This window comes from Podarcis cretensis, assembly GCF_951804945.1.
Source record: "Podarcis cretensis genome assembly, chromosome: 4".
Classification (NCBI taxonomy): domain Eukaryota; kingdom Metazoa; phylum Chordata; class Lepidosauria; order Squamata; family Lacertidae; genus Podarcis; species Podarcis cretensis.
The window spans coordinates 65,741,214-65,768,906 of NC_137173.1; the positions used below are offsets into that span (position 1 = coordinate 65,741,214).

The 27,693-nt window shown below is 42.3% G+C and overlaps 3 protein-coding genes across 17 annotated transcripts in view; 1 reads left to right on the forward strand and 2 right to left on the reverse strand.

Annotated features, from left to right (window-relative positions):
- Nucleotides 1–17,277, reverse strand: part of MBTPS2 (membrane bound transcription factor peptidase, site 2) — a 33,522-nt gene extending 16,245 nt beyond the window's left edge. Inside the window, exons 1-6 of one of the 3 annotated variants that reach the window (XM_079972285.1) lie at nucleotides 17,192–17,277; nucleotides 8,639–8,713; nucleotides 4,988–5,136; nucleotides 4,078–4,216; nucleotides 2,744–2,847; nucleotides 1,166–1,293 (exon numbers count right to left, since the gene is read on the reverse strand). In XM_079972285.1, coding sequence (XP_079828411.1) covers nucleotides 1,166–1,293; nucleotides 2,744–2,847; nucleotides 4,078–4,216; nucleotides 4,988–5,064 — 448 coding nt within the window. In that variant the 5' untranslated portion in view covers nucleotides 5,065–5,136; nucleotides 8,639–8,713; nucleotides 17,192–17,277. Of the gene's footprint in view, nucleotides 1–1,165; nucleotides 1,294–2,743; nucleotides 2,848–4,077; nucleotides 4,217–4,987; nucleotides 5,137–6,308; nucleotides 6,413–6,663; nucleotides 7,063–8,638; nucleotides 8,714–17,191 lie in introns of those variants that run through there. The other 2 variants (XM_079972283.1, XM_079972284.1) reach the window with 2 other exon arrangements.
- Nucleotides 12,564–27,693, forward strand: part of SMPX (small muscle protein X-linked) — a 29,068-nt gene continuing 13,938 nt past the window's right edge. The window contains exons 1-4 of one of the 3 annotated variants that reach the window (XM_079972335.1): nucleotides 12,564–12,767; nucleotides 15,729–15,788; nucleotides 20,843–20,926; nucleotides 24,076–24,229. In XM_079972335.1, the coding sequence (XP_079828461.1) occupies nucleotides 15,750–15,788; nucleotides 20,843–20,926; nucleotides 24,076–24,213 (261 nt within the window). In that variant the 5' untranslated portion in view covers nucleotides 12,564–12,767; nucleotides 15,729–15,749 and the 3' untranslated portion in view covers nucleotides 24,214–24,229. Of the gene's footprint in view, nucleotides 12,768–13,637; nucleotides 13,755–15,728; nucleotides 15,789–20,842; nucleotides 20,927–24,075; nucleotides 24,230–27,693 lie in introns of those variants that run through there. The other 2 variants (XM_079972334.1, XM_079972336.1) reach the window with 2 other exon arrangements.
- LOC307213988 (uncharacterized protein) overlaps nucleotides 17,303–27,693 on the reverse strand; it is a 41,390-nt gene continuing 30,999 nt past the window's right edge. For 2 of the 11 annotated variants that reach the window (XR_013837788.1, XM_079972317.1), the window contains 2 exons: nucleotides 22,032–22,133; nucleotides 17,442–20,072 (listed from right to left, as the gene is read on the reverse strand). Coding sequence is in view for 3 of the 11 variants with exons in the window: in XM_079972317.1 (XP_079828443.1) it covers nucleotides 20,021–20,072; nucleotides 22,032–22,133 (154 nt within the window). In the remaining 8 variants the exon portion in view is untranslated. Of the gene's footprint in view, nucleotides 17,326–17,439; nucleotides 20,073–22,031; nucleotides 22,134–23,183; nucleotides 23,395–24,537; nucleotides 25,000–26,832; nucleotides 27,214–27,693 lie in introns of those variants that run through there. The other 9 variants (XR_013837786.1, XR_013837785.1, XR_013837787.1 and 6 more) reach the window with 9 other exon arrangements.

Genomic DNA, 27,693 nt, shown 5'->3' on the forward strand with positions numbered 1-27,693 from the left:
GCCTGTTTATAATCGTGTAGCTAAGGGTTTGTCTACATTTCCATTACTAGCTGGCTTTAATAATAATATTCTTCTCCTTAGAGTGTTTTAAATCACATCTGGCTTAAAACTAAATTGGCACATAAATTTAGCCAGAAAGCTAATCCTCTTGCTCGTAAGCAAAATATCCATGAATGCTCAAATTAAATGGGTGATTGAGCCATCTTATTTTCCATTTGAAGCCATCCCAACACACAATTTTTGCTCTTAACAGTCTATTTCAATTAGCAAGACAGATTGTATTCCACTATACATCTGCCTGCTTTTCTTAAACAACAACCCATTGCTGGCATGATTGTTCTTGTAGTTCTAAGATGCATGTGTTGCTGACAACTCCAGTACCTTCGATTACAGACCCCGATGTATTAAGCTTGAAGGAGTGTGAGTACACAGCCCAGTCTAGAGATTTATGAGCCCTGAGATCTAGATTTAGTTCCAGCCTCTGCCCACCAAACAGATAATCAGTGGGAGAGAAGAAAGAAAAAACTAGATTTATTTTCGGCCCACCTGGGAGAAGATGGAAGGAACCTGATCAGCACAGCAAGTTACTGCTACGTAGGATCCCCTGATTCACTGTGGAAGTGGGGGCAGGGAAGCTATATATAGGCACATTGCCAATTTGTTGCAGCTTGCATACTCACAGAAAATACTATCTACATCAGATATTTAGGGCGACAGCTTCCATCATGCTAGAGAATTTGCAGGGCACCTGGTTAGGGAATGCTTATGTACATGCACATCTGCTGTTGGATTAGGCCAGACTCATCGCTTGGCAACACAAACCTCTGCATCTCTGCTCAAGATATTTTTGCACATCCATCTTTCTTTTTCTTTTTTTAATGCAGTCGAGTTTCCCGCATTTGGGGAAATCACAGGGGGCAGCGTATGCAATGGATGAGCCTCACCCTGGGAAAACCTCCTTCGTGATCAGGTAAGTATTATCTTTGCACACCTCAGCTCCAAAAGGCTTTGAACAGCTCCAAGGCTATAGGCTTATGTGATAACTAAACAACTCATTCTCCAGCTCTACCAGGCAATTCCAGATTCCATCTGCAACACCGAAATGTTCTAAGGAACACACAGCACAATTTATGTTATACGTTAACAAAAGGGAAAGTTATTTTACCTGCACAAAATATTCTCAGCTGCTGGATTGGGGAAATGAGTTGCAAGTGGGTGGTGAACAGATCAACAAACGCCCCTGGATAAACAATAAATATAAAGATTCCAAATCCGTTGAATCGAACCTGCTCTCTAAAAGAAAAGGGAATAAAACAAATATGCAACACTGAATCAATTATTTATTAAAAAATATTTGTATACTGCCTGTCAGGCAAGGTTTTCCAGGCGGTGTACAGTCATAAGAAATACAAACAAATATGCAATTATGATTAAAATTAGAAAACAATCAGTAGCCAGATAAACATAAAAACCATAGCAGTAAGCAAAAAGCCCAGGAAAACAAAAAGGTCTTTGGCATGCATCAAAACTGTAACAGTTGATGCATTCTGGGAGAGCTGGAGGTGATTCCAGAGTATGGGTGCCACCACTAAATAGGCTCTCTTCCTGGTTGTTGCCATCTGGACACCTGCAAGATGTGGCACATCTTGATTGCAGTGACCCTACAAGTCTCTATGGGAGAAAGTGTTCTCTCAGGTAACCTGGCCCTGAATGCTATAGGGCCTTGTAAGCTAATATTAACAGCTTGAGCCTGGTCCAGTAGCCTGTGTAGTGCTGTGGTCTGAGTGTTGGACTAGAACTTGGGAGAGCAGGGTTCAAATCCTAACTCTGCCATCAAGCTCACTGGATAACCTTGGGCCAGTCACAGTCATTCAACCTAGCCTAACTCACAGGGTTATTGTGAGGAAAAAAATGTATGCCACCTTGAGTTCCCTGGAGGAAAGGTGGGATAGAAGCATGCCAAATAAATTAATAGGCAACCTTCCAGTCCTTACAACAGCCCTGTAAGGTACGTTAGTATTATAATGTTGTACATGAGAAAGTGCAGCTTGCCTAGTAATCTCAAGGCAGAGACAAGTGTTGAAAAAGAGACTTCACAGCTCAGTCTCTGCACCAGCTCTCTGGACAGAGGGTGGATTTTAAGAGAGAAAGGTGGAACAACAACTTTAAATGGTTCAATTAGGTAAAAGGGGTGGCAGAAAGAATAAGGAGACTCCTAAGAACCTGAGAGTTAAGAGGTGTGATTGAAGGAGATTAATGAAGGAAGGAGATGATTCATTACTCTGGGCCAGATCCCCTTTTATTAATAGCAGAAGCAATCCCTGGCCTATCAGGCTCACAGCAGGTGCTGAAAGCTGAAAAAGAGAACAGCCAGAAGCTGGCTCTGCAGAGTTTGGGCTGCCATCTTTCCCTGCAGCTGTCCACACAATGACTGGTCTTCTTTCCAATTAACCTCATAAAGCTTCAGGGCCTACTAGGAGCAACTGGGGTTAACTTTACTGAAGGCTTTACACAAGTGTCCCAAGGATGTTTGGAAAAAGGAAGCTTGTGGATATCCACCTCTGAAACTAATTTCAAAGACTGCAGTTCTCCGTCACCTCATCCCCTTGCTGAATCTCATTTCGGATGAGGGGAGGTTAAGTATATGCTCACTATAAGCTCACATGGTATCATATTCACACGTAATTAAATCCTCCAGAAACTTTTCTCATCACAAAGTTAAGAAAAAAGTGGATTGCATTACCGGATAGCAGCCACCCCGTGACCAACTTCATGTATGACGCCGCTGATGAGGATAGCTGTGAAGAAATAGGACAGCTGGCTGATGGGAAGATTTACACCAGGCACCTGTTTTCACAAGACACAAGAAGATACAGGATAGCAAGCAAGGCAAAGACAGGCCCTTATGTCCCACCTTTCTCTTCAAGGAGCTCAGGGAAGCTTATGTGCAAGTTACCCCACTTTTACCCTCACAAAAATCCTGTGAGGTAGGTTATATGGATATATGGCGGGGATAGGACTCAATGTCACTAACTCCAGCCCAGGGCTCCCTGTCCCAATTCCTTAACTTTATCCATTATACCACACTGGTTCTCGTGCTACATAACTGGCTCTGTCTATGTGGAAACTACAGGAAGCCTATAATAATAAACATCCAAGCATTCTCCAGTTAGTTCCTTACCCTAAAACATAATTGTGCCATTCCGAATTTCAAGCCTGCAGAGAAGACTGGGCCCAACAAAATCTACTGTTTTGGCCTACCAGCAAACCTCACAGTGGTTGTTTGAGGCTTGCCAAAAGGATGGTGCTCTCCATCATTTCTGAGCAGGCCTCTCTCATAAAACAGCAAGAATGTGCTTTTCCTCAAGCCAAGTGGTAACTCCACAAGACCACAGAAAATCACGTTTCGTCTGTGAAACATGTCCTGGTAGAAGGCATAGTCGTAAAAAATGTAGCTCCTATTTTATCATTCAGCATTCATTGTTGTGTTGCATACTTGTTGTGATGGCAAATAAGACAACATATGGAGTATATCCTTAATTCCCATGTCTTAGTAACTCCACAAGCAACCCTACAGTTCTATACATGTCTACCCAGAGGTAAGCCCCACTGGGTTGAATGGCACTTATGCTCATATAGGTACGTATAAGGTGGCATGTACATAAATAAGAATGTACATAAATTATCTGAAAGGGATGCATTTGGACACATAAAGGTAGGGCCTTTACATCAGCTACTCCAAAATTGTGGTACGGTCCTCTCCAGAGGTGCTCAGCTTTGCATCATTGCTAGTACCTTTAATTATTATTTTTTTTAAAAGGATTGCCCTTGTTGAATAAAGTGCTCCCCACTCTGGACTACTATTCTTAATTCTGTGTTTGATTCACATTGTATTTTCAGCTATTATAAGCCACCTTGGCAAGGTGATCTAGAAACAGTTTTAAGTAAAATTATATATGTATTTTAAAATGCTAGGTTTGGAGACACCCTCTATTGAAAAGGAGATGCCTTTTTTGGAGGTATTGGTTTAAGATTACAGTCCAATGCTTAAATTGTAAGTAGAGCAATAAAACTCACCACAACTTGCAGCATTTGATCATTCTGGCCGGCAGGCGCTTCGCTTAGCATCTGAGAGAGTGTCTGCATCAGTGTCTTCCCGAGGAGAATAACAGAACCAAACATAGCAGCTATGCCAAAAAACATTCCCGCACTAAACCTGAAATGAAGGCAGAAATGCTGTCATAATATAATCTCAGTAGTGGACTCCTAAACTGTGATGATGCTTTGATGGAACTGCCCAAAGACCAATGAGAGCACACTAGTGGGAACTGAAGCCCTGCTGCCATCCTCAACATCAGATGCCAAGACCAATTTGGCAAACCCAACCAGTACATTCATTATTTAGCCACAGGGGTGTGGAATCTTCTTAGCCCAAAGGTCGCATTTCCCTTCTGGGCAAGCTTTTGGGGTGCAGGGTTAGAGTGGACAGAACAACACATGTGAAGTTTTACCTTTCTACACTAATCTAATCTCTTCACACTCTCTAGCCTCCATCTAGACAAGCAAGAAGCATTATCAGAGTACCAGAACACATTCCAGCCAAGCAAAAACACTCCAGGAAGATGTAAAGCAGAGCTTGTGATGTAAAACAGAGCTCAGAAAGGTGTGTGTCCCAAAGACCAGATAGAGGGACTTGCAGGAGTGCATTTTGCCCCCGGGCCTGAGGTGTACCATCCCATTTTACAGGGCAACTGCCTTATCACTCCTAAGTCTTCAATACCAGCAGCATGCATCTATTGCATGTGAAACAAGTCACATACACACATAAAAAGGCTATTCAAGTCTAAAACAAAAGGCTATTCTATTTAGCTATAAAATATTGTGTAAGCAATCAGTCTCAGAATGGTAACTGTTTTTACTAGCAGGATACAAAAGAATTTCCAGTAATTGTCTCATTAAAGCCTGAATTATAGTTCTAAAACAATACCATAGATAAAGAAGTCTGGGCTTCCATCTTCCCCAATTGTAAAACAGGCGGTTGAAGAGCGCCGTCTGCCATCGCATGTGAAACGGAGAGACAGTTAGACCATAGTATGTGAGCCAGTCTTCGTAAGATGTCTTCAGGGAGGAAGATGACTGTAACAGAAGGGGAAAAACAGTGAGACATAGAAGGTATTTCACAGGAGTATTTCAGGCATCTCTATTGCACCCTTCACATTTTATTTTGTGCTTATTTGTCCCCCCGCTGTCCATGTTGCATTTGCTAGCTTTGTTTGTACTCTCCCACTCCAAGGATGGGCTGTTCTTTAGGTCAGGTAAAAACAAACAGCAGTTACAGCTGTATACCCTTAGAGCAGCTGTACAATTTTACACATCATTAGCTTTAGTCTAACATACGTTGAACCTAAGCCAATGTGGCGGTGTGGGGAGTCACACACAAATATAAATATAGTGTCACACACCTCATCTATGAAACTCACTTCCAAAATTAAAGTTAAAAACATAACTTTTCAAAAAGACAAGACACACTTCTTAAAAGATAGAAAAATCAATAACTGCTAGAGTCCAAGAGTGAACAGCAAATCACAGAATCATTTACTAGAAAGTGCTACTAGTATCACTTATTTATCTATTACATATATGTATCACATTGTCTTTCAAGGAGTTCATCTTCACAACAATCCTGCGCAGTAAATTAGGCTGAGAGCTTAGTGACTTGCTAAGGTCACCCAGTAAGCTTCATGGTTGGGTAGGTATTTGAACTCTGGTCTCCCAGGTCATAGTCCGGCACGCTAACCATTATACCACACTGGCTCTCATGCTGTGTGTGTATACCATCCTATGCAGACATGGAGTACAGCATCTGTCTCCCTCTACCTACACACCTAAATCCTCAACATGCATAGGAATCTGTGTGGTCTGTACACTACAAACAAAACAAAATCCAGTGTATATAAACTATGGATAGGCCCCTGTGCAGCTCTGCTTCCTGTGCACAATGGGCGTAAACCATAGCTGTCAACGTTTCCCTTTTTTTAAGGGAAATTCCCTTATTCCGAGTAGGATTCCTCGCAAGAAATGGGAAAAGTTGACAGCTATGGCATAAACAGGGAGCTTGGATACAGACTCCCGACTCCGTGTGAAGAGAGGCATGGTGAGTAAAAATGCAAAAGCACGGTGGACCGCGATTTCATCTGTAGGAAAAGGAGCGTATCCCAAGACTTGAACAATCAGTCTTATTTCTCTTGTGCCTCTATAAGCTGCAAGACAGGCAAGCATTGAACAGGAAAGGCACTGGACAGCTGCACCTGCTGAATTTCTGCCTGGCCTTCTTGCAGCAGTTAAGGGCTCTGTCGCGGAAGAAATGGGAAAAATTACTCCTATATTCGTACATCGCCTTTCATTTCAGCAACTCCCGCATTACACGCCCCCTAGTGACGGAGCGTTTGCACGGAGGCATTCGAGTGTGTGCGTGCAAAATCTAGACTTTAGATTATGGGAAGGAAGGCGTATTGCAATCGTTCGGGATGCCATTATAGTCCTATATTTGCACCATCCATACAGTTTCCTCTTTCTCTAGCCTTAAGCAAGTTAAGTATCGTTCTACAGTTCCCATAAAAATTCCTTCTCTAGCAACCGAGGCTGGGCAAGCGCCCCTCTCACCTTCAGTGCGGTGTCGGCCAGGTATACGGCACACCAGCCCCCCAGCACGCAAACCACCACCGGCATCGGGATCATGTCAGCAGCAGAAACGACACGAAACCAGCAAAACGAGCCAAGCAAAAAAATTAATCCCTTTACACTCCGGAACAAAGCGTCACACGGAACCACCCCGCACCAAGCACATTTCTTGAGCAGGAGGCTTCCGGATGCAGCACCCGGAAAACACGTGCCGCGCGCTAAGCATCACATTCCCCTCCTAAGCACGTCTATCAACACTTCGGGTTCCCATTTGCAAGTGGTGGAATTCTCCCTGCGCGAGGGAAGTATGACTAATATACAGTACTGTATATAAAACTAAAAGCAAACTTCCTTCGGGTGCAGCACTTTGCGATAATAGCGCTCTCCTTAAAAAAATAAAATAAAAGAGTCAACAAAATCTATAAAAAGGTTGATTGTTCTGTTCTTTTCTTTGCCCTGTTCATACGTTTTGGGATTTTCCCCGGTGGGGCTCTTGAGTTTAAAAGCCGCGTGACGAAAGTAAACTAACAAAGACAAAGGAACAAATTGTCGACTTTTTGTTGCCTCCTCGCCAGACTATTACAAGCTATGCCTAGATCTATACTGGAGAGTGGACTTAAGGAGCTTGCATGCTTTCCGAGTGTCACAGGCAGAAATGCAGCAGGAATAACCGCTCCATTGTCAAAATATAGCGGCGAGGAGGCTAAACCTGTTAAATTTCTACCTGCTGGGCATTTAATCATCATCATCATCATCCCCCTCAAACTGTGGTGTCAAATAAGCAAAAAAGGGTTTTGCTAGGAGATGATTAGATAAATATTTAAAATCTACAGGTCTAAGGCACATAAATTAAAAGGGGGAGCATTTGTCATCTTTAGATCGGCTGATTTTTTATTTTTGCCTGTCGGGACTCGTCGGGGGGCATTTTAAAAGCACAGCAGCTGTCAGACAAAGACAAAAAAACCAGTTACTGTACTGACTCCTAGCGTCTTTTCTGTTTCTTTAAGATTGGACTCCACGAACCCGAAGTGCAGGTTCCAAACTAACATTTTACCCGGCTGTTACCCCGGAAACAAAGAGAGCCGGCGCCCTCTTGCTGGAGCGCGTGCGCGTGCCTGGATCATGTTGCAAGTTGAGAAATGAATTTGCGGTGGGAGCAAAAGGGAATTAATTATCCATCTGATTTACAATAAAAGAAAGTGACGTTGCTGATTATTATTCTTTTAAGGAAACACTTCTTTCAAATTTAGCGCTTCCTAGGAATGCCGGAGGTGCGGGGCTCTCCTGAACACGTTCATTTTTAAAGTACAGTAACTTGCCCACGTCAATCAAAAGCAGGGAATCCAATAAAGCCCCCTCTTTTGCGTCCGCCCACCGTTGAACCTGATTTGGCTAGAGGCGGGGCAGCCCGGTTCATTTTCCTGCGCGCTGATTGGTACAGTGTCGAGCCAACCAACAGCTACCCCGATTGCTGTTTCCAATGGATCCTGGGAATCGTAGTTTTGTGACGGTGTCGACAAGGTGGGAGTAGGCTAGGGCCTTGTCCTTGGAACTATATTTCCCAAGAGAAGCTCTGGCGCTCTAGCATATGAGGCCCGGGATTGCTACCCATATGCAACATAACGTTAAAACATGTTTAGTTGGGATAAAGGCCTGCTTTGAACCCGCCTGGTGCAGTGGCTGTGGGGCTGGGCTAGACAAGAATTCCTTGCTCAAATGCCTACTCAGTCATGAAACTTACGGTGTCGCCTCCGACACTTGTTAAATAAACTGATAATGCTGTGTTGGGTGAAGGTCTCCCTGTGTTTAGGATTTCAGCCTTGCAGCGCTGCTCTATGCATATTTACCCAGGAGCAAGATTCTATGGGACTTGCTTCCAGGTAAATGGGCACAGGTTTGCAGCTTCAGCCTTCTGTTTATAAACTACATTCCAGCACGTCACATGCACGTTACCTACCTTATCGTCCCTATAGTAGATTTATGGTCCGTGGGGTGCTGTGCACAGCTCTTTGGGGTGCCCCTGTTCCTTCACCTAATTAAACAAGATTTTGTCAAAATGAGATGATGTTAACCCTGTTTCTGCCTTTGTACTGTGCTCCCCTCACCTCCCCAAACATTTTGGGATCCAGCCCTGCTGTGGGCCAGACAGGAAGAAAGGGTGGTGATCATGATGTCTCTGAACTGAGTGCTTCCCACCTCCAGCCCCCCCCCCAAAAAAAAAAACTACAATTGGATTAATCAGGAAAAAGCGTTGTAGAATGGCCTTACTGCTTCCCCCATCCTCAGCATCTTCCAACAATCCAAAGAGGTTGCAACCATCCTACTTTTTCCTCTCCTCTCTAATATTGTCCCACAGCAGCTGCCCAGGTAAACCCTTCCTTCAGCAATTAAGGGGAGGAGTTAGCATCATAGCCAGCTGGAGTTGAAAGTGGATGGGCCCTTTCAACTCCACAAGTGCTCTGTGTTGCAGAGTTAGAAGAAACATTATTATAGGCCCTTTGCCTCTGTCAGGTTGGTGACCCACATTTAGGTTGCCTGCACATTATGCTTCATAACTTTCTGTCTAGAAGAGCAAAAGACTTACTTAAAAAAAAAAGAAAGCTAAGTGTCTTTTGGCTCTGCTGGCATAGGCCCTGGTACAATTTCTACAATTTTACCATTATAAATGTGGCCTTGTTAGGACCCCAGGAATTCCCATTGCCTGGTGACCAAACAACTCGATTTTCATTCACAGCTGTGACGTCACTGATAGACTAAAAACTAAAAAAACAAAACCTGACAGGCAGGAGCAGTCAGGCTGAGTCGTTTAACAGAAATGACTTAAAAGGGTACCTGTCCATTATACTTCATGACTTTCTTTCCAGAAATGCTACACACACTTTTTTTCTATTGAAAGCTCAGAGTCTGCCACCCCTCTTCAGGGCCACCAATGAAGGTCTTCACAGGAATCCTTTTGGAAACCTCTGACTTGCCGATCGAAAGGTCGGTGGTTCGAATCCCTGCGGCGGGGTGCGCTCCCGCTGCTCGGTCCCAGCGCCTGCCAACCTAGCAGTTCGAAAGCACCTCCGGGTGCAAGTAGATAAATAGGGACCGCTTACCAGCGGGAAGGTAAACGGCGTTTCCGTGTGCGGCTCTGGCTCGCCAGAGCAGCGATGTCAAGCTGGCCACGTGGCCCGAAAGTGTCTCCGGACAGCGCTGGCCCCTGGCCTCTTGAGTGAGATGGGCGCACAACCCCAGAGTCTGTCAAGACTGGCCCGTACGGGCAGGGGTACCTTTACCTTTTTAGGAGAAATGAAGAGTAGAAACAAAGCAACAAACTAAAATACTAGGATTCAACTATGGCAGTTCATTATTTTCATGTTTCAAATGTATCCTCACAGCTAACAATGTGTACTAATAATTTGTGGGGGTCCTCAGTAACACAGGGGCCTAATTGTACGCAAAGTGCATATACAGTGCTACCTCGGGTTACATACGCTTCAGGTTAAAGACCTCGCTAACCCAGAAATAGTAGCTCGGGTTAAGAACTCTGCTTCAGGATGAGAACAGAAATTGTGCTCTGGCAGGGCGGCGGCAGCGGGAGGCCTCATTAGCTAAAGTGGTGCTTCAGGTTAAGAACAGTTTCAGGTTAAGAGCGGACCTCCGGAACGAATTAAGTACTTAACCTGAGGTACCACTGTACCTGTAAATCTGGCACTGATATCTCCTGTTTTCTGCAGAGCGTGAGCTGAAGATTTGCCCTCCCAGAAACACATTGCCATATTTTCATTTGCAAAGTGGTATCTTAAATCCTATAAAAGGTGTGTTTCTTAAGAACCAACTTTTGCTTTTCAAAAAATTGACATAACCAGAGTGTATCAAAACATATGCTGAATGCTGAGACAGACTCAGAGGTGAGAGTGGGGGTAGAGGAGATAAAAACAAATGTCAAGTTACACAATTTAGGCTGTAATCCCACACCTGACTAAAATTTATTTAATTGTTCGGAATCACAAAACTGAAGTTCGTGAGCTGTATGCAGTGTGAAAATAGGCTTTGAAAGAAGATAATTTTTATTAAAAATATATGGAGCTCAATATCCACACCATGGATATTACCAGTGCTTTTTAAAAAAAAGGGAAGGAAGGAAGGAAGGAAGGAAGGAAGGAAGGAAGGAAGGAAGGAAGGAAGGAAAGTGTGGTACTCACCATGAAGTTGTTACAGTAAGTGCCACACTTTTAACATGGGTGTGTGTGTGACAGTACTGCGTACCCTTGAGTACCCCCAGAAAAGAAACACTGGATATTACCTGCACATAATATTTCTTTGTCTGTATATTAAAATATGATGATGATGATGATATGGAGTTTATTGTAATAAAAATTCACAAAAGTCTCACAAGACAAACTTGTAGTTGTGTTATGTAACAACAGACCAAGACGAAGTGCTTTGTTTGTTCACCAGAGTTAGTATGGACACAACAAACAACTACTGATGTTGCATCTGTTGACCTTTTCAATCAACTGCTAAAATTTATATAACACCATGATTGCCTTGATTGATAGACCAGAATTTTGTGTCCTGCAGCAGGAACATTTGAGAGATTAAATGGATGAAGAGGACAGCTATTTCCTGTTTATCTCCCAGCATTTGGTACTCAGTGACGCACTGCCTGTAAACACATAGATTCCTTTCCACTACTGTAGTTAATATCTATTGATACACATCTTCTCTGTGAGTTTGACAAATCCTTTATAAATGTAGCATAGGCAGAACAGAACCACAAGAACTCATATGCTGCTTCTTTACCTTACAACAGTCAGTCCACATTCCTTTAACTTTTATCCACAGACCTAAGACTCACATACCTTCAAAGCTTCAAGATCTCCAGAGAGTATGGGGTCTTTAAACAGAAAGGATGAGGATGATAAATGTTACTGATTAGAGGTCTACCTGCAATTGTTTGCTGTGCTCTGTTTTATACACTTTTGTTGAAGTATTACATTTTGGATTCACCCCATTGCCTACACTCTAAGCATTAGAAAATATTGTAATATCCATCCAGCCGCCATGGCCTCAGCTCATCCATTAGGAGCAAGCTCTATGTGCTGTTCCAGTGGCATTCTACCAAGAACAATGTTCTCAGCTTGGAGGTCACCTCAGAAAGAGGGTGACTAGAACATTTTGCAACAACTGGATCCTGTAAGTAAAAAAATTTTCAAATGTGCAGCTAGACCTGGTTCTTTGGACTTCTGGAATATCACTGCTCAAGGTTACCAAAGGATATGTTTCTTTTTTCCCATTTCCCTTTTTAGTAATTTAATAAATGTATTTGTTTTGTTACATCTCTGTGCGAGTGGGGAAACATTTACCAAGACAAATAAATTGGGGGCCCAAATTTCTTAGATTGAGGCTTGAATCAGTAGACAAAACACAAAAATGGTAATCACTGAACATTTGGACTCAGCCCTTAGTGCAACAGAACAGTTATACTAGCAAACAGCTATTTTGAAATATCACTGAAAATGCCCCTGCATAACTTGTCTCTAACTTTGTGGTCACCAAACCACATTTGAGTAGCTTGAGGACAACTTTGCGTGAAAACCAAAAGGAAGTGTTGCATGTCTTTCTTGCTCTCTGCCTTAAATAGTTTGGGAACTTATGCTACTCTTTAGGTCCTACCAACAGCAAAATCTGTTTGTTTTTAAATAAAAACAATCATAAATCCAGCATTGAGAAAGTGAGAGCAAAATATGTCCTGACGGTGAGTTTGCTAACACTTTCCTGCTTGACACTTGAGCCCCGATTTTAGCCATGAGGGAATGAAGTTACAGGATGAATCCGACTCTATATTTAGGAAGAACAACTGTAAGCTATGACAGGAATTCTCTTTTACACTTGGCTTCTAAACTCAGCACTGCTCCAGCCCTAGAAGTGTTCTTGGTAGTTAGTACACAGGCACAAAGGGCTTCATCAATTCCAGCCACCTCTACAGGATTCCAGGGAAGATCTCAGCTGATCGAAGAAGGTGCATCACTCAGCATCGAAAGGAGGTGTTTGCATCTACTCTCCTGACAGGTTGGAGTGTTTCTTATATAAATAACCAGGTACATAATAAAAGCTAATATGGGGAGGGGGTGCTGTTTGAAAAAGTGAAAGGTTGACTTGGGAAAACACTTTCATATATTGCTAGGAGATGAATGAATGAACTACCTTTTCTGTAAAGTTTAATCTCTGTAAACCAGATCAGTATGCTTACACAGGCTGCTATTACAAGTGCTTTATACTCCACTGGAAATTTAAGACAGTAAGAATGTTGATGCCACTTAGAATTATCTTAAGAATATCCCCCTGTGTATATGCCAACATGGCCCCTATGGAAATGTGCTTCATACAGTTAGAAAAAAGGCATGTTTTCCTCCACCATTTCTTGATTGTTGTCTGCTTGAAATATTTTAATTTACCGGATGTTTGTTGATGCTGCTGCAAGTACCAGCAAAGTAATAACAGCAAAGTTAGAACAGTTATAAGATCACTGTATGAGATCATAAGGATTTGATAAGAATTATCATAAGGCAAGTAGTTACAATGAACATGATGGGGTGCATCTGCATGGCGTGCAGTCAAGTTTCAGCATGGACTTTTCTTCTGCTTTCAGTACATGCTGGGCTCCCAGCGGTGTAATTTCTATCTAGGTCTTCAACACAGCAGAGCTTTCTGTTTATAACACTTGTGCCAGTTTCATGCATACAGCAGGGAGTCAAAGGATGACATTCCTAGTTCCTCTTCAAATGGATCTAGGGTAGTGTTATGAAAGACGTAAATTATGGAAGTGCCTCAGGTAGATCAGCTCCTTTAAAGCAAACCGAAGAACTTGGACGGTGCAAACAGCTGCGTGTCCTTTGGCACCCTCTCTCAGGACTTATTTTTAGATCAGGCAGAGAAGATCACCACTTCTTTGAGTTTTATTCCTTCCTATCCCTTGCGCCTGTTCAGGAATCATAGGGACATTCGCACAATGAAGTGCTAAATAGTTCCAAAAAGAAACAACTGTGGCATTGCTTTCAACATGTGGTAGACTGATGCCATAAAAGGTAAGTTGTGAACTAAATGTTTGAATGCCTGAAAGATTTAGTAGTATCCAGGTTTTCAGCTAAAAATTGTATTTAAATATTGGATGTTTTAACACCAGTTAGCCGAATACTTAGGAAAGCATTGAGGAGCATAATTAGTTGAGTTTGATCACTCCCATTTTGTTGCATGGAAGTTAGGATATGGGTAGAGGAGGAAGACTGGAGGCATTGCTCCTTGGTCCACAGCTGCCCTCAGGCTCTGCGTCACAAGGACTTGCAGGAAGGGAGTTATGCTTGCTGCTACTGTAGCCATACTGGGCCATGTTTCTTCCAGAGACTTAGAGAAGAAAAAGAAACTACCCTGTGCCAGATCGTCTGGATTTATAGGGTCCATGAAGTAGTGCAAGCCTCAGTAAGGTGCAGAGGGAGATACTTCAGTTCCTTTCTACAGCAACTCCCTCTGTGCCCTATAATTTCTTGTACTGACAGCACAATCCTATACATCAGGGGCAGGGAAACCATGCCCCCCCTCCCAGCTGCTGCTGGACTGCAACTCCCATCATCCCTATCAGCAGCACTGGATGGATCTGGTGGGAGTAGACCAGCAACCAGTGGAGGACACCAGATTCTCCTGTGTTAATGTCCCTGCTGCAGTACACCTCACTGACAGCTGTGGAGCTGACTCCCAGGTAAATGTGTTCCGTATATAGAATTGTAGCCTTCATGGCTCCAAAGGGTGCCTGGAAGGTCTTGTGCAGGAACTACTTTTTCTTTCCTGATATTTCTATATGGATGTTAGTGTAGGAGGAAGACAGCACCCACCCCTGCTCCCCTTGGTGGGTATTCTGGTGAAATATTGCATATCTGGCTGGGTTCCAGAAGTCCTTGGGCAACGTGAGGAATATCCGTGCAACATGACAGCACTATCAGCTTGTAGGGTTGAGCTTTTTTTTTTTTTTAGGAAGACCCACAAATTATTGAGCTTCTTTAAAACAAACCCCAGAGTTGTTGAACTTGTGACAGCATTGGCTCCTGTACATGTGTAGTCAAATATAAAGTTGCTGCAGCCTACTGTTATATTTTGATTCCTGAATGTCTAATAGCCAGCAGTTGTACCAAAGGGGAAGGGGGAAGAGAGAGCGTAGCCCAATAAGGTTGTCTATTTTTACTCTTCAGCATTCTGTTGTCCTGATTTCTCTGGCAATAATGAGGTCAGCAGAAACGAGCAGGGAAGAAAGATTGTCTCTGCCAGAAGTTCTCCACAAATCCATGAGGCACCTCTATAGGGGCTTTGCTCTGCCCTCACATTATTTTTGTTACTTTATTTTCATCCCAAAGTTAATATTCCATTTAAGAGCTTTACAAGCTTAAAGAACTGCTCCTGGGAAGCCACATGTAGGCAGTGCCATGTTTAGACAGAGAAGACAAACTGCAGTTTTAAATAGTCATTCATCTTTCCTCTCTCAACAACCCATATTAACAGGCCTTCAAGTAGTTTGTTTATCACTTTCAGGCTGCAGTTGCCTTTTACTTTTCAGAAGATGCATTACCTTCGGTTTAAAGTTAAAGGAATTTATAATGCCTTTGCAAGTTTTATATGGGGCAAATTAATTTTTTATCAACAAAAGCCAGGTTTTCAATATAAGCAATTCCTGACTGTGTAACTTGAAGCGAACATATTAATAAGTAGCTCTCCCATGAATATGTGCCGTTTGATGGAAAAGCTAACTTCTCATTTACTATTGTGATGGGAAAGCGATCTTGCTCTTTCTGCCCATGAAAAATTAACAAGGGAAGCTCAGGTGTTCTCACTCCTTTGCAGCATTCTATGGTTGTATCTAAGTAACTCTGAAACTAAGCCCGAAAGACAATCTGGACTGATGAATGAATGAATACCTATCAAGAAGAAACATGGGCTAAATTGTAGTTTATCAAGCCATTGTTGCTCGTAAAAAAGTTTTGTTTTATTAGTAATCATACTTATTTTGCTTTCAGGGCTAAATCTCTTCCTTTAAAATGTCAAAACAGCCAGCTTCGAATGTTAGAAGCATTCAGGTAAGAGATAATGTTTTATGTTACTAGTAGTAAATAAGAAGTATTTTGATTGAAAACAAAACATCGGTTTGTTTGACGCTTCAGCGCTAACTAGGAATTATTTAAAACTTGCTTGTCATGCAAGTAAATGCATTTTGATCCCATCTTTTCCATGGTTTTACATATTCCATTGTCAGCTTAATTATCTTAACTAGTTTTCCCGTGTGCTGTGCCAAGCACACACACGCACACAAAACAACCTATAGCATTTTCCACGAAGCATGTTGAAGAAGCTGGAGGGGTTTTTTGTACATCATCTAAAAGCATTTGACTGCACAAACATCACATATATGCCTATGTTTGTGTGTTGCTTACTTCTAATTGTCCAGCAAAATTCACTTTCCATTACTGGCATCTTTTAAGCTAAGCCAAGATTATTTAAAAGAAAGAAAGAAAAGAATTTGACAGGTATAAAAAGCTGAAGTTCTATTCATACAGTACTTACAGGTAAACATGTTTAGAACTGCAAAGCACTGAATGCTGTATGGAAGTAAGTTAACTAACCAATCTACATAAACAAGCAAATCCAAAGTATTAGAACTTGTGCCAGTTTAGATTCAATGGCATCAGTTTAGATTCACAGACATCTGTTTTCACCATCCGTCTCCCAATACTAATATTTATTTTGTGTGTGTGTGTGTGTGTGTGTGTGTGTGTGTGTAGAGAGAGAGAGAGAGAGTCTCTTGGACAACCAGATTCTCAGTATGCCTTCATTTGCTTACACTGGGTTGCATCTGGAGTATCCATTATGCTCTGAATAGGCCTATGTCCAAATACAGGAAGGGCCCAAGGTCCAGCAGAGGCTCTCACTGGAGGAAGGAAAGGAAGGTGACTTTTGCCAATTGCCTCTTTCCCTTGCAGACTTGCGCGACCTCCCACACTGCGTCAAGCCAATGCTCTCAAGCTGAACAACCCTTTTAAGTGTTCACAGTTGTAGTCAATGAGATGTACTCAATATATTAACATGCTATCATGAATACAAAGGTGTGGGTAAATACCTTGTATTATTTTATATTAGCTTCTAGGGTTTGCAGAACTGCTATGGCTCTGTTTGGATGATCGTATATTGGCGCATTTAACCAAGATATGCACAAGCCTTTCATCGGCAAACATAACCTTATCCCTCCTCAGTTATTTAACCTGAAAGTCTCCAGTTAACTACAGTTTCTTGTTTGATTCTGGATTGTTCCAAACCGCACAACCATAGTTTTCCAGTTCAGATGGATTAATGGAAGACCAGTGTTTGATGGCTGCATGTCACAAGGGGAGGGGGATATAACCACCCAAATTAGGCCAATGGTTGGGTTCAGGATAGTTGTAATGCAAAATCATGGTTTCTACTTACTATATTTGAGAGCACATACCATAGTTTGAAGTTCCAGCCCTACAATTGGCAGTCCATGGTTTATAGCAGAATGTCTGCATTTGTTTCTTAGGACTGTGAGGGAATTCCACAGATCCATGCTCAAAATCTATTTTTCCTCCATTGTCTGGTTGACGTTAAAAAAACAAAAACATTTTTTATTGTTTTTTAAACAAATACAAATATAATATATAATATAATATCCATTAAACACTTATCCAGCAGTATGGCTAATGGTATTTGTTTTATCAATTTTCTCTGACTTTTATAATCCTATTTTACACAACTGTGTATATTAGCTGTACAAGGTTTGCACATCCACATGTGGAATAGTGAAAGATTTTTCTCTTCACAACCTTCTGAATTACAGCCTATGGATATTGGTATCCAGCAGTACTATCAGAGGCATGAAATTACTATAGCTTTTTATTGGTTTTGAAGACAGGAAATATTTGTTTCCTGGTAGTAAATAGATTTATATAGTATTAATTTTCTATCACAGTGAGTTTTTAATGGTGGCTAGGCAAACAAAAACGGTATAATATTGTGAAGATTTAAATGGTCAGGATGATTGCTTCTCTCTTGAAAGCAAGCAGAAAAATGTCTACCAATCTCTGGGGAAAATAACTTTTATTTATAGATTGCAGTACACAAACATCAGTCAACAAAACAAAGGAAGCCTTTTCATTTTAATACACGAAGTCGAAAGCAATTATGCAGTAGAGCGTTACATTTATTTTAGCATTTTCAAATTGTTTCATCTGCACTTCATTCTATAAGCACAGGGAATCTACATTTTGATAAATGACAAGGCATTATTATGTAGTTTTAAATAAGCTCTAATAAACAATTCACTTAAATGCATCGAAACAAACAGTTTAAGTCCATTAAACATGGAGTTTAACTCAGTATTGTGAACTTAATGTAGTTTACAGCCTCCCTTACTTTCCATTAAAGGGAATTATCCACTAAGGATTCCCAATTAACCTTCTAGAGAAATGTGAGTTTATTTTACCACAGTTATGCATAGAAAAAATATTTTCTTTCCAGCCATGAGCCTTGAAAGCAAAATTATATATTATACAAAGTGTGTGTCTCTCTCTCTGTGTGTGTGTGTATCACAGATCTCTTTAACTTTACAGCTAAATAGACAGTGCAACCCTATACATGTCTAGCCAGAAGTAAGTCCCACTGAGTTCAATGCATTCCTATGCGCCAAGGATTGCTGACACAGCTAAGGAAGGGGTGCTGTGTCCACATGCCTGCCAGAGTTTGTGTGAGAAGTGGCTACACACATGACTGGCATCAGTGCTGTTTTTCTAGAAAAAGGTGTCGGAACTCACCATGAATGCCGCCCTTCTTCTCTTATAAAGCTAATGGCGCCCACCTGCAAGGTGGCAGAACTGACTTCTTGCAAATTCTGGCTGAAAAAAATTCCCTGACTGGCACGCACCCATTCCTCCACCACTCCCAGACACTTGGCCAAGAGTGAATGTGGGAAACAAGAAATTAGCACTAAAGTCTTTTATAGGAGCAAGTCCCATTGAACACAAAAGGTTCCACTTCTTTGAAGAGCTATTCAGTCCAAGTCCAGTTTAAATATAAAGAACCATAAGAAGGAAAAGCAGGGGCTCAAAGTTGCCCATCAGCAGTTGGCACCTGACCAGCAGACTGCTATGGTGATATGTATTGTACTACAGATATATAAATTTGCATCTATACCTGTAAAATCAGCACAGGCAAATGCCATGCAAATTGGTGCCCTCTTCTGTCTGCTTTTGGGTGATGCATTCCATCTTTTTTGGTAACACATAAGTGGCCACCCTAAACTGAGTTGCTTCCACGTGAAACCTGGGATTCGGTCCAGTTGCGCTTCCACATGAATGAAGCCCAGTTGCAAGCCTTCTATTAGACCTACACAGCCCAGAGGACACTAACTGGAGCTTGCTAACAAAAGGCTGCCTGAAAACAAAGAAATGCAAGCACATATTTTAATAGATGAGTTGGACAATAGAGTACAGCAGGATGGCGGTGCTGTTTCACTGCTTGATGTGAAATGGGAATTCTGCCCTGCTGCTGCCACCTCTGGCACTTAGTTTTGGCAACATCTTGCTGGAAATCAGTGTGATCTCACCCAAAATCTGCGTCAATGCCAGTGGTGGAGGCAGCAGGGCAGGGAGTGGGTCCACGGGGGTACCATCTTGGAGGCTTCTGCTACCTGAAGCAGTGGCCTCACCCTGCCTAATGGCTGCACCAGTAATTCATTCTCTTACTGCTATTAGAAGTACCATGTATGGAGACCATTTCAATGGAATTTACAGCTGTATACAGTGGTACCTCGGGTTAAGAACTTAATTTGTTCTGGAGGTCTGTTCTTAACCTGAAACTGTTCTTAACCTGAAGCACCACTTTAGCTAATGGGGCCTCCTGCTGTCACTGTGCTGCCGCTGCACAATTTCTGTTCTCATCCTGAAGCAAAGTTCTTAACCCGACGTAATATTTCTGGGTTAGCGGAGTCTGTAACCTGAAGCATCTGTAACCTGAAGCGTATGTAACCCGAGGTACCACTGTATTCCTGTTCCTGCTGCCTCAGAGGCTGCTGTGTCTGTGGAGATGGGGGCACCTCTGGTTCTGGTGATGTGCCCCCCTCCCCTGGCTCCCCTGAACTGTCAGCTGCCCCTGCAACATCTTCTGATGTCCTTAGCAGGTGCAGCTTGACTCAGCACAGTGGCAATGTGATGGGGGAAAATACCTTCTGAGTTTCTGCATGTCATGCAGCTTGTAAACACAAAGCCTATGGTGGAACGATAGCATCCAGGAACCTGAAACCTTAATGACTACTTGGACAGTCACAGCTGAACTTGGATGGACAGCAAACCCACCTTCAGGGAAAATCATAATTTGCAAAGAACATTACCAAAATAATGAAGGGGCAAAAGACACCACAGGGGACAAATAGCAGGCTGACATGCATATCTCTGGACTGATATGTACAGCAGTTCTCCAGAAAGAGCAGATCTTACCATTTTGTACTATGCAAAAAACTGTCCTTGTAAGCCCCCCACATTAAGTAGGGAGCAAAGAGGAGTGCCTGCTGAGGGCCTGAAGGACCCTGCCCTTGCCTCTTTCCACCTGGCTCGGGGCGGGGCCTGACAGGCTTCACAAGGACTGCAGCTGCTTTTAAATTGTTTTTAATTTTTATCTGTGTTGTTTTAAATGAGACCATCTTGGCTGTGAACCCTGGAAGACCTGCACCCGGCCTTGCTGGCCCTTTCCTATCTGGTCTGGGAGAGTGGAGCACTGACGGACTCCAGCTACAAAAGCTGAAGCTGTTGAACAGATTCTTGGACTGGAGTATTGTTTCCGGGGGTGGGGGGGGGAGGTTGAGAGAGCTGTTGCTGTTATTGATATTATTGTTGTATCTTTAGTTTTAGATCTTATGATTTATGTGGAAATTGTTTCCATTTGGTTGTGTACTTTTTGATGTGTTTTATTTATTGTTTATGACTTCTGTTATTTTTGTAATTATGTAAATCTTGTCATGTTGGAAGCCGCCTTGAGCATAGTTTCAACTATGGAAAGGCGGCATACAAATAAAATGATGATGATGATGATATCCTGATGCTATACTGATATGATCTCTAACTTCCAGGCTAATATCAACATCCCAATGGGAGCCCTTTTACCTGGAGCAGGTCAGCCACCAAAAAGAAAAGAATTTACTGAAGCTGATGAGGTAAGAGCAATATATGTCTTCATCTGTTAGCCTAGTTCATTTCTCATTATTTTAAGAAGCCATATAATGATCAGTCAGTATAAATCGGTTCTATTCAAGTATGATTAGTTAATACACACAACGGTTGGTGGTATTTTGGGGTCAGTGTATGGGTGCAACATAAATCTGGTTCCAAACTAAGGATGGATATTGTGTTCCAAATGCAAGAAACAGAGATCCTGAGCAATCTGGAAACACCACTATAGTTAGATGGGTGTTGCATGATTGCATTTCCTAATGTTTGGCTTCTAAAAACAACCGCAAGGAGTCCTACTTTGCAACAGGGCCACAGTGCATATGGGAGGCATGTCTAACTCCCCCACCCCAGATGAACCCTATACAAATATCTCCACAACTCCCACCATTCGGATAGTGGCTAGTAGCAGCTGCTTGCAGCTCAAGACTTTTCACCATTCATTGTATTGGGATGGTGTTAGTACTAGTATAGTAGTAATAGTATAATGGGGAGAGGAAGGGAGTAGGAAAAAAGGGCCTAGATCCTAAGTTTAGATATCGAAAGGAGCCTTATGAATTTCCAAAAATGGGTTATGTAATTTGAGTACTTGGAGTATACATGTGGGTTTCAGTGGGCTGAAATGTAGGCAGATATTTGGATATAGCTGGAAAATGAGTGAAAGGGCAAGAAGCAAGGAAACTGTGTAGGAGGTGTGAACATTTCAGATGAGAACACAGTCTGTTCATCTACAGATCTGCTAGCATGCAGTAATTTACCACAGCCAGACAGCTAATTGACTCTATCAACCTGAAGCCAAATTCAATTTCAGATGCATGGGACTTACTGAAAGAAAATTTGAGATATGCAGCTATGCTTCATGAACTTCTGAAATTAAATAATAGTTTTATAAGGAACTTCTGGACTAGAAACTTTGCAGACTGCGGCACAGCCATCACAGAAGTCCATGGCTCTACTTTTCCAGCTGCAAAACAGAACCATATTTCAGTGAACAATTTTAAGCAGCTGCTTTGGTCTTAACTCACCAATTTGAGATCTACATAGTTAAAAGGGGGACGTACATTTTAAAATAAAAATAAATAGGTCACTTACATGTTATAATGCAGAATTATGTTGCCCATGCAGTTAGTTGTTTCCCTCAATCCAATCCTATGAAAACTTTGTATTGCAGGAGCAAAATTATTCCTCTTAAATCTGAAAAGATGCAAGGAGACAGGTTATTTTAGAACAGATATTGCTATGATTACTGTGATCTATTTGCAGAATCAGCTATGCTTAATTTTAGGTTCCATAAATGTGCCAGTAGCCCCAACACAAATTTATATTTCATATCATTTGAAGAAATAAATATCTGGAGAGGTCCACTTTCAAAATGTTATGCAATTAGAGAATATTTTAAATGGTTTTAAAATATTCACCACTCAATTTGCCTCTGTTCTTTCCTGTGAGATGCTGTATGGATGAAGACCCACTAGTAACAATGAAAGGGGTATCTGCACAAAATATTATAAAGCTTGTGATAAATAATCCTTCCTATCCCACAACTAGGGACGCAGGTGGCACTGTGGGTTAAAGCCTCAGCGCCTAGGGCTTGCCGATCGAAAGGTCGGCGGTTCGAATCCCTGCGGCGCGGTGCGCTCCCGCTGCTCGGTCCCAGCGCCTGCCAACCTAGCAGTTCGAAAGCACCTCCGGGTGCAAGTAGATAAATAGGGACCGCTTACCAGCGGGAAGGTAAACGGCGTTTCCGTGTGCGGCTCTGGCTCGCCAGAGCAGCGATGTCACGCTGGCCACGTGACCCGGAAGTGTCTCCGGACAGTGCTGGCCCCTGGCCTCTTAAGTGAGATGGGCGCACAACCCCAGAGTCTATCAAGACTGGCCCGTACGGGCAGGGGTACCTTTACCTTTACCTTATCCCACAACTAAGAGAAGAGGGCCTAGAGTGTTCTTTTTCCAAACTTGTTTGTGGTCCTTTAAAAGTGCAATAAAGAAGCCAAGTCACAGAGCCATCTCAGAAGCTTGCCTTCTTGCTTCTCCAGTGGCAGTAGCAGGGGAGAGTGGGTGCCATGCCATGAGATTCTGCCGCCTGAGGCAGCTGCCTCAGTCTGACTCATAGGCAGGCAGGCTCTGGAGGAGACGCATAACATGCTGCATGAATAGGTGCCTAAACAATGAATGACCAGAAGTAATCAGTCAATGCCAGAGATTTAAAGTTCCACAGTGTTTCTATAGCTTCTCAAAAGTGACGTGGTTACCAGGGTTAGGTAGATCATCTGGGAGATGTGGCAGAGCTATCCTTGCAGTCTTCAGCAGGCTGTCAGATCTAGTATCTTCTGTGCACTTTAGTAGATCTGTCACATAATGGCTTAGTTCGCACGTAATGCCAAGGCAAATCATGGCTTGGAGCAGATGCGGGGCTTTTTTTCAGAACGCAATTCCAGCACCTCTCAAGTGGGCGCTGTTGCCATTATAAAAGAACAAGGGAGGTGTTCATGGTGAGTTCCAGCCCCTCTTTAGAAAAATAGCACTGTGCAGATGCATGAACATGTGAGTTACTGGAGAAGAGATCACACCCACTGCACTCTCCCCTCAGTCCTTCTGCTGCAGCATTACCCAGGGCTAAAGCTGGGAGGTTTTAAAAAATATAATTTGTTGGTGTTATGTACTGAAGTTCTCTCCCTGGGCCAGCAGTGGGATACTGTAGATAGTTTTCACTCAGGTCCACATATGCAAATAAGGAATTGAAAGTGACGTTCAGTGATTGGATAGTTACAGAAAGTTGTTACTGTTGCTTTGTAGTTGAGCCTCTATATAAGCTGGTGGCTGAAGCCTTCAGACCAGTTCTGTTCTGGGCCTGTGAATAAACAAGAGCTGTTTGAAGAATCGCTGTCGTCTGATATGTTCACCCACAACTTAACAGTTGGCTTATAGTATGTGTGTATAACCATGGTTTAGCTTAGCATGGAGCGGATTTGCCTCAACCAGGGCTTCCAGTTTGTCTCATTCCAGACAAACTTTGAGCTGTAAGCCAAGAACAACCTTGGTTTGGCTTAGCATTGCATGTGAACTGGGTCATTGTGAAAATGGAAACATCCCCCAGTGTATTAGTTTGAGGTAGCTGGGTTTTTTTTGTCTGCAGAGCCTTCCAACTGCTTCAGAGGAGGAAAAGAAAAAGGTGCTCCCAGGAGCCAAGAAATTACCCGGCCCAGCTGTAAACCTGTCAGAGATCCAGAATGTAAAGAGTGAGCTGAAATTTGTCCCAAGAGCTGAACAGTAGTAACAGGAATGAAAAGGTATGTCGTTTACCTTATCAGTATGGTGAGATGGATTTGAGAACCTTGCAGAAAAAGAAATGTCATCTTGTGGTAATTACCCTTGATTGAAATATGCTTAAGAATCAGAGAAATTATTCCAAACTACAGTACTGCATTTATCCTGTTTTGGACAGAGATGAGACAGAGTGGCAGGAGTGTGAGTACTCCTTTTGGGATCAGGTCACTGTAATGCTTTCCCAAAGTGCCCTCTTAATTCTGACCAAAAAAATATCCCTTGAATAGACCATTACCCCCATTTTGCACATGAAGGAACCCAAGCCAAGAAATAATGTGACTGGTGGCATTTTTATTGCTCTGTAAACCAAAGGCAAATTTTGGAAATCCAATCCTAATGCAGTAGCAGGTCACTTCTAAAATATTCAGAAGCTAATTTCTATACAACCTCAATTTGTTCATAAAAATGCACAGGCTATAGTACACTCAATTAGCACTGCAATTATTCTTCTATTATTCAAATTATAATACATGCAGAGAGGCAAAATGTAGGAGGAACAATTATGCTTTCACTTTAAAATTAGAAACAATAGGCTTTGATCAACCAAAAATAAGTTGTTAATTGGTGCAAAAACAGATAATGCCTTGTTTCCATATAGTCTGCATGTGAAGTACAGCTTTTAAAAACCCCTCCCAGGAAGAAGAGGAACACACTTACAGAATAACGGGGCTCTCACATAGAGGCATCTACATTGTGCAGGATGGTGGCTCCACCTTCATGTTGTGTAAGAGCACTAGAGAAAAAAAAGTACACTACAAATAAATGGCTGTTTGCCTAAATAGACAAATGCCGATAGCTCTGTCCCTACCCTTCCCCTCTTTTCTATCTCGTAGAATACAGCCCATACTCCAGTCCAGGCAAACAGCCATAGCATAAAGACTGAACCTTTATTACCCAGAATATCACTGTGAGATAGTACCCAATGTACCCATTCAAAATTGGGTAGCCTGGGTAAAGCATTAAAAAATGTCCCCCCCCCCCCCACTTCTCATTTGTAACAGGGGAGGATAAAAACCTTTTGCTTCAGCTCATTGAACCAGCTTGGATTTGCTTGTTATGGTGTCTGCCTTACCTTTTCTTATTTTGGTCAATGGCCCGTTCTTTGTGTTTGTGGGAGGGAAGTTATTGGTTTGTCTTTTTTTTCTTGTTTTATTATGTCTTTTGTGTTCTCATCTTGCATTTTTATGCTGTGAACCGCCCTATGCTCTTCATATGAAGGGCGGTATACAGATTTAATAAATAACACTAATAAGCACAGCTGAGGTTCCTACCACTGTTGCTTCTCACATGGAGGGGTTCATTTAAGGTGCCTTGTAGATGACAAGCCAGAGCTTAGATTCACAGCTCCTGTAAGGTTACCACAGGATCACGCACCATGGATGCGAGGCCCCTATTGCTACAATTAAAGGATCAATCTTTTCTTGGCTTTGTTTTGGGGGGAAACTTGATGGGGAAGAAAGCACAATGTACAGGAAACTTCAAGGAGAACATAATTAGAGACTGCTGGCTGAGAATATTATACAGAACAGCTAATTCTCTGTGCATGGGCATTGTGCGATCTCTTCGAACCACAAAAATTGTGCTCAAGGTATTATGGCAACAGGCACTACCAAGAAAAGGTAATAATAAATAATGCAAATAATTAACCTTACAAACTGCACACACTTTCCAGCACAGAGAGTCTTCCAAATACCTTCATGAAAGACAAGGGCTAATTGTTCCTAAGGACGTGGAGTACACCTCTTCCCCTATTAATGCCTTAGTTAGGTTTGATAGAGCTGCATAAATTGTAGCCAATTAAGCTGACAAAGTGATCTCGAATATCACAGCTCCAACCCGGTAATCAAGCTAATTTATTTCTCACACACTTTTGTCTTCCATCACTCCCTTTTGTAATTTTTCCTCATGTCACTTGATAGGAGGCTACCTAATTACGGTGTTCACAGTCCTGTGCACAAGAGCAGGCTAAGTTATTACTTCAGTATAGTGCTTTTTAAATCTTTATACTTTGAGTATGTTTTCACTTCAGCTTTTTTTGCTGGAGTGATTGCCTTTCATGTGTTGTGTAATTGTAAGCCCTCTGTTGTTGCCCATGAGACCACAAAACTCCCCTGAGGGTCTGAGAGACTTCACCTCCCATAGCCTGGGCTGTTGCCATAGGCCTGGACATGTCTATCTACACTTCAGCCGCTATATATATATATATATATATATATATATATATATATATACATATATATGAGCAAGGCCTTGTTTTTCATCCCAGAGTTAGATCTGCTGATCTATATATCATGTGTTGTCCAACTATTTACCCACTAAAACATTCACATTTTTACAGCAGTGTGTTCAACATCATGGTTGTTGTTATTATTGTCATCACAATTTATTTCCTGCCTTTCACCCTAAGGTTACCAGGGTAGGTTACAACTATTAAAGCACAACATTAATATTAAAAGCATAGCTTTATTCAGCCGGAACTCAGTTCCGGCACCTCTCAGGTGGGCGCCATTCTAAGAGAATAAGGGAGAGTTCTGGCGTCTCTTTTTCTAGAAAAATAGCACAGATATTACACCATATTTTTTTATTTAAAAAAACACAGTTTAAAATGAATTATTTAGCACTGCAAAGTCAATTGGACTTATCCCAGTAAATCAGGGGCAGGCAACTTCCATCCTTTCAGACCAATCTTAGTCTGTCAGGGGGTGATACCAGCTGATGGGTGGAGAAGAATGGTTTGGCCATGCTGGGTGCTGCTTTGTCAGAAAGCAGGACTGAACCTTGGTGAGTAGAGAGTTTAATCCTGCTTGGTGCTGCTTCAGCCGTACCTTCCCCTGCAAGGAATGCTCTGGAGAAGCAGACCCCTGTAAGGAGCAGAATTAAACCATCTGCTCACCAGCTAGTGAGTGGAGGGTTCATCCAGCTGAATGCTGCTTCGCCAGAGCATTGCCTACAGAAAAACAAACAAACCCAAAATAGAGCTGTTAGGGTGTATCCCCTAGCAGTATTGAAATCAGAATGCCAGTGCAGGTTAATGCGGCTACTTACACATCACCAAGACATTTAATCCCCATGGCAACCCTGTGAGGTAAGTTAGGCCAAGAGGCAGTGACTGGCTCAAGGTCACCCTTCAAAGTGGGGATTTGAACCTTGTTCTCATATATTCTGGTCCAGCACTATAGCCACTAGGTAAAAAGGTAAAGGACCCCTGGACGGGTAAATCCAGTCAAAGGCGACATGGGGTTGTGGCGCTCATCTCACTTCACGCTGAGGGAGCAGGCATTTGTCCACAGACAGCCTTCCGGGTCATGTAGCAGGCATGACTAAACTGCTTGTGGTGCAACGGAACACCATGATGGAAACCAGAGTGCACAGAAACACCGTTTTTGTCTCCGCCACAGCAGTATCTATTTATCTGCTTGCACTGGTG